General features: G+C 41.5%; 1 protein-coding gene across 2 annotated transcripts; it reads right to left on the reverse strand.

The window, feature by feature from the left end:
• Positions 1–1,218: 1,218 nt before the first annotated feature.
• Positions 1,219–12,189, reverse strand: LOC110975660 (membrane frizzled-related protein-like). Of its 2 annotated transcripts, XM_087138548.1 has the most exons (5): positions 11,992–12,189; positions 7,706–7,788; positions 5,128–5,514; positions 3,995–4,105; positions 1,219–2,729 (listed from the first exon to the last, which is right to left on the reverse strand). In XM_087138548.1, exons 1-5 carry the CDS (start codon positions 12,135–12,137, stop codon positions 2,359–2,361), a joined length of 1,098 nt encoding a protein of 365 aa, XP_086994674.1. In that variant the 5' UTR covers positions 12,138–12,189; the 3' UTR covers positions 1,219–2,358. The 2 variants fall into 2 exon arrangements, with proteins under 2 accessions (XP_086994674.1, XP_022084015.2); XM_022228323.2 differs by lacking the exons at positions 7,706–7,788; positions 11,992–12,189 and adding an exon at positions 7,215–7,638.
• Positions 12,190–13,051: the final 862 nt, after the last annotated feature.

Raw genomic sequence — 13,051 nt, forward strand, 5'->3', positions numbered from 1 at the left:
TCAGGGATGCAGAGCAGGGTAGGTGAATAATGCTATAATTTTCCAGGTTTTGTTTTTGGTTTATTTGTTGGGGTGACGGATTTAAGTCATAAAAGTGAAAACTGAATCCCGTACCAGCCAGTTTTGGCAGATTATTGAGAATCCAGATACTCGTGGAGCACAGTTGGGGCGTAACAAGGGTGAAATGAAAGGGGGAGACGAAGGGGTACATATATATCTTGGAAGGTGTAAGCGACCGTCAAAAGAGGGATTTCACATTAATATTAGCGCCGTCTGCGCATATCCGCATCAAAACCGAGGCTCTCTGTGTTGAACTTTATCGCGCGCCCCTGGAGTCGACACAGTACATGCAGTATCCTGTTCAAAAGTGTGACACCACTTCAGTTTTAACCACGCCCACTGCACAAGATACACGACCATCGCAAGTACGTTAGTTCGCAGTAAATTATCGGTTTTTTTCTTTTAATTTAACTTGTCGAGTCATCCTAAAAGACTCTTCCACAAAAATTTGCAGCCTGAAAAGTCTGAATTTAACATACTTTAGTGTATTTGTGTCTTGACTCCTTACTTTCAATTGTCTGATCGTATTAAGAATTGAAACCGACACACACAGCCTCGTTTTCAAAGCGGAAGCGCGCAGATCGACGCTAAAAGCGGCATATTGGGATCCCTCTAAAGGGCAGTGTCAACATTTTTATCATCACCTCAACTCATCACTTTTAATAATTTACCAATCCCTATGCGAAATGTGCTTAGCACAGATTTACCCATGCAGTAACCCATTAAGACTAACTCCACCGATGTTCTCATATTGAATCCTATTCAGAACCAAGTCTAATAAAACTGGCACATATCAATATCTCCCTTGCAACACAGTTTTTACCTGTTTTTCCTGGCAGTCCAGTCTGCAGTTGTAAAAATGGACGTGTTGTCACGACTCATTAGCATCTAATGAATATTGATTTCTGTAACGCATTACCGTGGAGAGGAAACACCACACAGTGCGCGCACTATATGCATCCATAAGCACGCATAGCTGCGAACGACAGCACGAACTTGAAGAATGCTTTCATTCTTCGGAATCTCGAACAATTTCAATCCTGGTTCTTTCGCAGAATTTCTAGTACGTCCACCAAGACGCACGATTTGGGCATTATTGTAAGTCATGAAGAAAGGAGCACAAACTCTCGACCGAAAAGAGATAATGCGGCACAGATATCCGTTTAACAGGGTATCATTTCACCATTTTATTTCATTCGCAGTTACATGTTCACTGGTCATTTCTTGCGGTGTATTTACATACAGCACATCGGCATCCTATGTTTAAGTGAAAGACATTAATAGATTAGGAAAAGAAGTTCATGCATGTAGGTGAGAGTTTCAACTCCTGTTAGTAAATATCGCCATAAACAGACTGAATATTTGAAGACTTGGGAAATGATCACCTGAAGACTGTGACAATCCTCCATTGGATTCTCAGAGCTCCATCACGGTAGATGTTCCAGTTGTACATTTAACAATTGTTGACTGGTGAGGTGTGGGACATTACGTTTTAACACCCGAGGGACGCACAGCGCCGTCGGCTTCGCCTCGGGGTGCTACACGTCCCTCGAGTGTTCAAAATATTGTAACCCACACCAGAGCAGGCAACAGTTGTTAAGTGCTGAGTTAAAACAACTCGAACAAATCCTGGACAGTTTCTGTTATAATGGAGTGAATTATAATGGAGTTTACATCATTGCAAGATTTGCAATCTTTTCTTTGCTGTAATTTCAAGCCACTGCTTAAGTTGACCCAAGTTTTGACAACACTGTTTCAGGGCTTTGAACTGGAGTAATGAATTAACGCCATCTTGTAATCACAACATTTACTTCTTGTTAATGACGGTCAAAAAGTTTTTACAATACAGGTGCTACACAATTACGATATTAACTTTACATCTATATCTTAAAGAATGACTGAACCCTGATATTCCTCATTTCTCTCATGTTGATACATTTTTTGTTAGAGTTAAATTACTTAACAATAAATTCAAGAGTGAGAAGATGCTCTGGACTATCTGTGCACGTCAACTAACATTTGTGAGTGGATCATCCAATGAAACTGGAAATCTTAGATTTATCTAAGAATTGAAGAATAAAAACAAACAGACAAACAAAAAAAATGTCCATGACATCCTAGCATCGTTTTCTTTGAGAAACCGGAAATGTAACTTACACTTCATTGATTTATGTCGTATGAACCTACTGCTAACAAATGTCTTACAAGAAAATTATAGTTATCGCTGTTTTCAACAGTGAGCATACTACATGAACATCTCTCCGATTTCAGTGCCTGAGATAAGTGGACACGAAAACCCTAAATCTTCTGATCGGCATAAGCCACCTGTTGGTTGGCTGGGTAGGCAGGCTCACTGGCAGGGTAGGCCGGTTGTCCAGTGGGATAGGCCGGTTGTCCGGTGGGATAGGCCGGTTGTCCATTGGGATGGACCGGTTGGCCGGCTGGCTGCACAGCCACAGAAGCCTGCTGCTCCTGCTGAGCATTCAACAGGACCTGGTACGAGACCTGCTGTGGCCTTTGGTTCTTGCAGCAGCAGTGGTAGCAGAGGCAGCCGCAGCCGACCGCGATAAGCACCACAACGACGATACAACCGATGATGATGGCAACCACTATACCTGTGGCAAGTCCAATGGCTCTGTTGTAGATGTCATCAGCGTCAATGTCTATGTCTGACAGGAAAAACAGAATGCACCATTCACTTAGCAGCTTTGTGCTTAATTGCCCAAATTCTACCAGCAAATCCAATGGAGCACCGAGGTGTGATGCCATACTTAGCCAGTAAATGCCGTACAAACGAATTGAGTATGCACATGCAGGGTTCACCGCTGGTTCTTATGCTAATACCTTTCACACACATAACTGTGCGTGTGGCGTATTCACTTCAGTACACTATAGCCAAAGTTAAGATGTTCAAAACAGGAATGATAGGTGCTGGTCATCTCTCTGAAGTGTCAATACCGTTTCCCATGATTTCCCACAGACTGCCAATGTCACACTCGTAATTAAACCAAGTCACTAAAACACTGATTATTCATTATCTCAATGGTTCCTGAAAGTGTACATTAGATGCGATAAATTTTTTGATGACACATTTTTTGGCAACTTTATCCTCTCCTCCAATGTATGAAAATTATGTGATATCCCTATTGGTTAAATACATTGAAAAGTGAACTTCTTTTCACATTTAAAATTATGCATGCTTTCCTGGACAACAGAGGGCACTCTTGCTATGACGGCATCCAAGGAAGACATGGTTCAGTGCATTAAGTACATTAAGTAGTTCACTTGGATTAACAGGTAAATAAAATAGACACGTTAGCCATTTAAGATGAGCTTATCAAATGAATGAAACACCCTCCATCAAATATGGAAAATGTAAAAAATCTCTCCTAACTCAGCTGTTGAGAAATACTGCCCGTCAGCACATACACAAAAAGAACTCACTGTAAAGAGAGTTTCAAAATCTAAAACACTAAATAATACCCATTACTGTCAACTACTAATTAAAATTGGATTGATTTTCTAACATTAAAGAAACATTTTAGAGCAATACTGTCAAGAACACGAAGTCATTTTTCTGCAACTTTGGCCGCCCATGCAAAATAGCAATCCCCCTCGAGCTGTGAGATGCGATAGACCATGCACACAGGTGATATAATTCCATCATTGACTGCTTTAGTTTCTAGTTCTGATCGTTTCTGTCCTGAGCAAGCTCAAAGCACGATCTCTCAGCTAGCTGGATAGCACTGGTCTAACTCGTGTCTATCTGGATGACCTACTGCACTTGAATGCATCCTTTGCGAAAACAGGTATTGTTACAGAAGCAGTTTAGGTTTGAGGCTAAGTTAAACTGACTTGTGCATCTATTTCAACGTTATAAACCCCCATTTTTAATTTAAGGTAAGACTGTCTATTCAGTATCAAGTTTACTTACTGAGCAAGTCCTCATCACTGTTGTCACCGCAGTTGTTGGAGAAGTCGTTTCTAAGGCTGGCATCAATGCATCGCTTGTTGTTGCACTCAAATTCATCTGCATCACAGGGCGCTGAGAAAACGAAACACAACACCAACTGAAAAAACCCAACATTTTCAAGTCAAGTGCTTGAGTTTGATGTAGTTGAGTCAAGGACCATTTACCCAGGGATGTGCAACTGCAAGCGGCCCCAGTGCAAACACATGTGCGACCTTGGTTCCATCACATACTATTTACCCAGGCGCTCTCGACTTTCTCAAAAAAACTCCCGACCACATGACGCGTTGCAGCATGTACAGTGCAGCCGTGGTTATGCCGAGACGACGCGCCGATGCGGTGCTTAAATCTATTCGTTTTGACGAATAAGTCTTCTTTATTTATCGATTTCAAGCAGAAACGAAGTTTTAATGGGTTAAAATTCCCAAATTTTGTGGTACACTTTTCTCATGATGAAATATCTTGGGCAACATATTTTTAGAAAGGGTGTACCCTGACTTAAAATATTGCAAGAAAACAAAGTGGTAGACAGGAATATATTTTTTATTATTAGGGATAATCCAATCTAATTTCTGCTTAAATATTGTGCTGGCCATAACACGCATTGAACCAGCTCTGAGCTTAAGTTGCACATCCCTGGGTAAATGGTCCGTGGTTGAGTGAACTGTGATGGAATGTGCTGGAATGAAAGTGGATGGGATTGGCACCAGCCTTGTAGAAAACTTTGGGCTTAAAGCACTGGCGGCAGAAGCGGGGGGCCAGTGGCCCCCCCCTGGCCCACTTTTTCGACGGGGCCTATAAAGGGTTGGGGCTTCATGGATCAGCCTATTAATGGCTGATACCCCCACTTCGAAAATCGTTCCGCCGCTGCTGCCTTGAAGTACAGTGTAGGTTGAGGCTGCAGGTACACGTAGACGTGACTGTAAAAACTGAATAAGTTATGAAACTGCTTTTTGCGGTCATATAATTTGACTATAGTGGTTATTTGTTTTTAAAACCTCACAAAATTTGTCCAATCAATATCACTTTGCGTGCAATACGGAAAGTTGTACATTACATAACAATGTATTGAGAGTTTTTGTTCATGATGAGCTTACCGATATCAGATGTAGTGAATGATGTATACGACAGGCTGAAGCCTTCCCCTGTTGAGGATGCATCGGTCTTGAACCTCAAAGTGATGGCAGGGTATTGGGAGACAATATTGTCAGCACTGGTGCCACAGATCACCCCAAGGTCAGGATAAAAGGTATTCACAGACCCGTCGAAAACCTCCAGGTAGTCCCCGTCACAGCCCTGTCCACTAATGGTGTCCCCCTTGATGTCAACATTGTTGAAGGTGAGTAAGATCCGTCGATCCACGTCGGCAGTGATGGTGACAGTGCAGGTTACGTTGTTGTTGTACTGTGTAACCGCCTGAGACAACATATCACCCCCTGAACGGCCGGCATCAATGGTGCCGTCGCAATTCTCATTCATATACTCTATAGTACAAAGTTCAAGAACAACAACAAAGAAATAGCAGCACTTGTAATGAAAACTTGCCACCACACGCGTTATCTAATATGGTCTACCCTGTGAACGAAGTACATGCATATATACACCTACGTGTACTTGAAGCATATGCATATCTTGTTTGCGTATCATTCCGCAAGCCAACCGACCTTTCCATGAAATACATGTATGAAAATAAAGCAGGGGCATGCGCGTTACTACATGTGTACCACTGGTTGGCAAAGATGCTGAAATCAATGACGCAGCAATACAAATCTCCATGCGTGCGGACCTATTTGTGCATGCTTGCCATTTCTGTGCTAGCATAGTTTGACGTAAGAAACTTACAGACAAGAAATGGTCACCTTTCAACCTTAATTTTTTACTAGGAACCATCTTCAATCCTCCAAAATCTATTTTTGTGTCCAATTTTCACACTTTTGTTGAATTCCCCTCAGATCACTAGTGATACTGTCTGGAAGACTGATAATTATTTTGTATCTGTCAGTTAATTTTTTTCAAGATCGACAGCCATTTGTCTGAAATGCATTTCGTTTTTCATGCGGATGCAAATTTCCACAAGAGTTTGGCAGCGGTCAAAAATGAGATGTCCGGATTTTGGGCATGGTGCATGCACGTACCTACGCAGACCTGGATACGAGTGCTCATCCATACGGTTTCCTTCTTGTATGACACTTTCTCATTAAAGCGTTCATGATAAACCCAACAAAAGCACTACACTGGAGCTGGGACCATCCCACTTGGAACTGTCCCAACTACAATAGACCATATTTGCAGGGGACCCAATTTTAGTCAGATTCCCAAACGTAGTAAGATTTATTTGAAAACGTTAAATTTAAAGAACAAGACTCTGTTCTATGATTTCTTTCCAATCCCCCAAATCGCCTGGTTCCATCCCATTAATGGTTTCAAATGTATGCAATACATGTACGTCCAGGAATATGACTGAAATTGGGTAGGTACCCCATAAATACGGTCTACTGAGACAGGCCTAGGGGTATAATCATGGAGAAAAATGTGTTTTATTTCTCCATGGTATAATCCACTAATTCCAGCCCTATTGAAAACAGTGTAAAATCAGCACTGTTCAGGACCCAATAACATGCATACCAACAGCCGTGAGATTTCTGAAACACAAATAAATTATTGTCTGGTCCCTAATCTTTCATTTTCTTTTCGATTTTTTGCGGGTTTAACCAATTACACTTTTAATTATTTCCACAAAACAAAATCACCCCTCAAAAAGTGATTTTTCCAAAGTCTGATTGCAGCCATTTTCAAGTGCCACCCTAAACTTTCGCAAGCACTTACTACACATATGTAGGACCATTTTTAACTTCCATTCTGCTCTCAGCTCAAAGACCCAGGGAGTTGATCCCAGTAACGATTTACACAATCTCACCATTTTGTGGGCCAAACAATCTCCTTTTTAAAAAGATACCGTAGGGGTACTTTCTATGCTTAATGCTCTGGCCAAAAATTCTCACTTGAATTGGTGGACTGCATCCCTAGGCCCTGCATGCCCAGGCCTAGAACCGTAAACACGGCTCGACGTACATGTATACTCCTCCGTCGTCGTAGTACATGTATAGTCGTGCCCTATTTACGGGTCCAGCCCAGGCCTACATGTACATGTACTTCTAAGTTCTAGTACATGTATCTGTCTTACCAAAGGTGGCATTTCCAGCTCCAAAGAGAAGCATAAATGGCAAAAGAAGCCCGACAACGATACGCTGATCACGAGTCGTCATGCTGGTACAACGTTAGTGAAGCAAATTCAGGGCGTCAATTCCTCACCAGACCTAGTATGAGGCCAGTTTCACAACAAGCTAGCAATAGCAATTATGGCGGAAACTCCGTTTGTCGACGCAATCATAATGCAATGGCCCTGCTACGCAGACCAGGTACGGCATGCCTGTACGTGTCGGAATGACAAATGAGGAAGGGTACTTATTCTAATTTATGCCCTCATCACAGTTTCCCCTTACACGTACAGGTATGTCGAGGGTCGGGGGGGACATGAATAATGCAATTTCACTCGCTCAAGTTTTCACTGCATGTGTCAGCTGTACGTGCACACGTGCACAAGCTATAAAGCTTTTTCTTCGAGTGATGACAGCGCCCTCTCTGCATCTGGCGCTACACATACTAGTGGCATACCTGATTTCCCATTTGCAAGTGACGTTGATGTTCGCTGTGTTTGGTCAATATCCATGGGCTTGAAGTACGCCCCAGGAAAAAATCTGCCTCCCCGAAAAAAAGAAAAGAAAAGAAAAGAAAAAAATTAGAAAGACAAGACAAAGAAAGAAGGGAAGGGAACAAAATCACCAATTTGCTTAAAATTACCTGGGAAATGACCCCTTCCACTGTTGATTGTTTGTCAGTGCTTCTAATAAACACTTTGCTTCCCTTTACAGATGAAGAAAACTAGCAGATCTCCTTTTTTGGTTAAAAACTACTGTTCGTTTGGGGAATTCCTGTTCAAATTGTTGAGCCAAAAATGTGCTCGTGGGCGATTGGTGAAGAAGCTTTACTCTCTGGCATACTGTCACAACATGGTTATAACAGCCCAATGTCCATAATTCGGAAATATTTTTGGCTTTGACACTGAGTTTTCTGCTTTGGATGAGGTCACACATTTGCCCCTAATGATGCCAATTTGCATTAGCATAAAAAATGCCAGGATACCAAAATGGCACAAAGGAGTTGAAAATCAAGTTAACAGGGACAGCGAAAGAAGAATTTATGAGAACTTCATTAGAAAAAACCCACGCAGCGCACCAATTAAACCTCATCACAGTGTTTCCGAATGTCAGGGAAATTTAGTATCCTGAATGTACACTGTCAAGGCAATAACGTACAAGTTCTTATCACGATGTGTTAAGGAGGGGCAAAACTAGCCAACTTCGGCAGAGGAATGCACTTTACTGGGAGCTTTCTTGAACCGTTTGAGATTTATATCTAATCGGTGTTTTGAGTTGTTTTTCCGAATGTATGGTCGACGCAATTATAAGGATGATGTGTGTCGGTTCCAGGACGGCACGGCTGGCTGAGCTCGCGCAAATTGAGGGGTAATTTCTCAGGTAAGGAAGACGGCATGAAGATGAACTCGAGGCTCCAATTAGAATCACAATTCACCATTTGATACTCAGTCTAGTTATAAAATTCTCCTGTTGGAATGTTTTGATGAATTTAATTAACCAAACTTGACAGACAGTGGCCTGAGAACGATCCTGAGAAATGTACAGAGAAAGACCCCCAAAACAACTTGCCCAACGGTGAAACTGCATCAAAAAGGAGTATGAACATACCGTCGCTCCAAACCTGGGTAACAATGACACTTGCAGTGTCCCTGCAAAACTCGTGACATTATTAAGGAAATTCAGCGAGCTTTTGGAAAAGCATGGGACCAGACGTGTGAGCGCAATATAGCAAGACTCATGCAGCATAAGAGAAAAGCCATCGACAAATGACTTAATATGTATACCCTCAAATAGTTTAATATTTTATGTCCACAACATCGATCATTCAATAAACAGGATCCTACACGAATATTTATGTTGTAAGAAAGGTGAATATCGCAATTCATTTTTCAAATCATACAGACGAGTGCTCAGATCGAACTGAATATCACTAAAATTTTAAGGATCCAAAATTGAAGTGAACGAACAAACAAACAAGCAAAAAACAAAACAAAATAGCAAAAAAAAAAACCAACAAAAACAAAACAAAAAAACGAGCCAGCCAGCCAGCAAGCAAAAAGTGTCAGGCAAAAAAATTGTACCCAACCCCCCCCCCGTTGTAACCGTTTTAAGCAAAGACAAACTAAACAGACAAAAAACACAAAATCAACAACAACAACAAAGAAAACAAACAAACAAACAAACAAACACCCCAACACCCCAACAAACAAACAAACAAACAAACAAACAAACAAACAAACAAACAAACAAACAAACAAACAAACAAACAAACAAACAAACAAACAAACAAACACCCCCCCAACAAACAAACAAACACCCCAACACCCCAACAAACAAACAAACACCAAAAGAGTATTCTCGATTTACTGTTTCCTATATACTACTTGCACACGATGTGCCCGACATTAATGAATCTTTCGGTCCCCCGACCAACTGACACGTCTGTAAAGATGTCGCCCTATTCAAGGATCCGATTTAAAAATCAAAGTTGGACCGTTGTCCGAACGGTGGAGACCAAGTCTGTCTCTGTGTGCTAGCCAGCATCCCATCCAATAAGCTAATGACGTCAACTCATGAGGAGGAATTTGGCGAAGGAAACCCAAAGCAATGTGTACGCTTATGGCAGGCTCGCGCTCGAACCAGGAACAGTGCAAGTGTCATACTGCTGACATTGGGTAATCATTGAGCAACATCTACGTGTACTTGTATCAATCACAGTTATGGAAGCGGTAACGGGGGGGGGGGAACGAGGACGCTTTTAATAGTTAACGCTTCACTGGCATGACAAACTGGTATTACTAAAACATATGTCAACAAATACAAAGGAAAACATTAAACATCCAGTAAAGAGGTTGTAAGTATTCTAAGCACTTCCATTTTAGGTAAAGTGTTTCCCTCGAGCAGAGTTGTAACACGTCACTTATTTTTATGACTCGAGTGATCATTGTAACATATATAGGGACTCGCGGCGAGTCATTGTGACGTAGTGATTTGAGACAAGTCGAGTCTATAGACAAAAAGTCGAGTCGAGTCAAGTATTCAGCTCAAGTCAATTGAGCCTGAAAGCTGACCCCTTACGGCGTGCTTCCGGAACCATTGGATAAGAAAAAGAACGTGTAGAAATTTTAGAATTTGTAATATTTTTTCGTTCAGTTACTTCTTAAAAACTCTACTCGTAAAAAGGCCTTTGCAAAAGATATAGAAACGGAAGAATGACCTGACCTAAAAGAGAAACATCCTGCCAAATATTTACCCATCATCATTTACCTATTTCGAAAATCCAAAATAAATGAAGCAGAGTGCAATTCGGTGGGCTTCGGAATTACACTTTATGGTAGTCTTTCGGTAAAAACCACAACAAAAACAGACCAAAATATCTTAAGGATTTTGAAATATATAAGGAAATATACTTAAAGCAATAACGTGTTTTTACGAAAAATTCCACGTATAATCTAACCTTCGCTGACAAGAACTGCGTCACCCCAAGTGAACGGAATCTGAAACTCATCGACTGCAGGTAGGTAAATCTTTGCAACGTTGTACAATCTCGTTTCCACGTAAGCACGAGGAATGAAAATAAACGTGCATGAACAAGGAGACCTAGGAACGATAATGCCGGAAGTGGAAGGTCGTTAAGGAAATTTGTTTTTTACCCGTCTCCAGATGACTTTTCCTAAATATTATTTGAGGAGGAGAAAGGGAAAATTTCGAAATGAGTGTTTCTTGGGCTGGTTTCAATTAGAAATCATTCTTCAAAAATCATCAGATGTGATAGGACGGCCAATGTAAAATATACGCAGACAGACTGCGCGAGGGTTCCGGAAGCTTGCTGCGTGACCTTTCACTTTCAGGCTTTATTCGAGTCCCAAACATTTGAGCACAATACGATAAATAAAAACAAGAGAAGTATTTTGTTTTTGCATTATTAAATTTACCTCTGGTTTACACTGTAGGCCTACATGTGGTCGTACCACAGCTTACCCTTGATGGGAAAAACAGATGACATGAAAATCATGAACCGGCAATGTAAGTCATTATAAATATTTGTTTTTCGCAAAGAGGTTTAATTTCATTTTCAGGACTCGACTCTTACTAATTTTTTACTAGAGTGGAGTCTTCTGATGAGGGACTCGAGTCGAGTCATTTGCTCCCTGTGACTCGAGTCGGGTTACTTACCCGTCAGGACCGAGTGTAATCGAGTCGAAAAAAATCTGGCTCAAGCCTGACCCGAGTCGAGTCACTAACTCAAGTAATTACAACTCTGCCCTCGGCGTTCGGCAAGTATGTTCAGAATCTTTAGACATCAAATAAACTGATGTGGAACAAAGGAAACGTGCATTATGGGAAAAAAACGACAACGACACACATGCCTTTTGCTGCTTGTGAGTTATTCTGTTTCAACAGATCAGCATTTTCTTGAGAGTATTCAGAAATAAGCAGATATCCGCTTCGTTTTCATACTGCCGCCTAATGCTATCAGTGTTCTTGTCTACAAATCGACGAAAGCCCACGAGTGCCACAACGTACGCATTTTCAATATATTCTCAAAGTTCGTTTTATGAGAATATGTGTCACATTCAAAAGTTCGTTTTTAAGTGATCTATATTTCCAAATTCGTTTTTAACGAAATCTACTTTGACATGCATTGTTTGTATTTGTTGGCACAATTAGGCCTTCGTACGATTAAACACCGCAAACATTCAGGAAGCTTATTTTCCCTGCACGTACGGTCATACAACATACATTTCAGCAGCAGATGGTCCGTGCGAAAGGTGAACATGGCGGAAACCAAGCTCCGTTGTGGAGTCTGTGTCTGGAGCCTGCTGATGGTGTCGGTGATATGCGTGAGTGCAAATGGTAAGAGGCGGACGCATTGGCGCTGGCAGCATGACTACGATTCGACAATCTACTTTCCGTAGGATTCGCTCCCACCGTGGTGGCAGATCACGGAGCTCTTTATTTAGACTAAGCTCTGTTCAAAACCTATTTCTGTTTATGACCGGTTGCAGATTTTCAATTGGTGGTGAAATAATGCGCCTTCATGTCGCGAACGACAGGATCATATTACATGTCAAAGGAAGTTAACCCTTTGAGAACAAGACTGCATATCCTGAAAGTGTCACTACTTGATATCTTGACACGACGGCGGTATATGCAGACGTATACGACGACATTGGAGGGGTATTGCGTCCTATTGATGATTACCACCAAATACAAAGTAAAGTTCATGTCCCTCGTCAAATGAGGATATATCATTTCAACGATGAGAATAAGCTAATGCAGTGAATGGGATGAATTATTGAATATAGAGAAAAATGCACAGAGGTATTTGGGAACTGGGCTGATCGAGAGATTCCAAAATGACACGGAGAAACCAGAAGCATAATGTATCATCATTTTTGCATAAACCCGTAGAGCTACAAACCCACCAAATGTTACACATGTAGGCCTGCGTTTAAATGACATTTCTGTGCATGTATGTGTAACTGGCAAGGCGAACAATCTAGTAGATTGTGTATACATTCACTTTAAACTGATGTATAAGCGCTATTGCTCTTCCTTGTGTGATTGCCTGACACTCAACAAAAACACGTCACGGAGTCGTGTAATTGACCTTGCTGCATCCGTGACATTATGTGCACCACGAGGTCCGATTACGTGCGAAGTAAACGAAGTGGGAATTCTCGGAGTGAGCAATCGCCCTTCGTACTACAATGCACGCGCATTTTGCGTGCAAGCTAACGCGGCCTTGCTGTTCCATAGCAGGCACTGAAGTCATTTGAAAACATGTATCTTTGGAATG

Source organism: Acanthaster planci, linkage group LG06 (genome assembly GCF_054643075.1).
Source record: "Acanthaster planci isolate LZ-2023a linkage group LG06, COTS_SCS, whole genome shotgun sequence".
Lineage (NCBI taxonomy): Eukaryota > Metazoa > Echinodermata > Asteroidea > Valvatida > Acanthasteridae > Acanthaster > Acanthaster planci.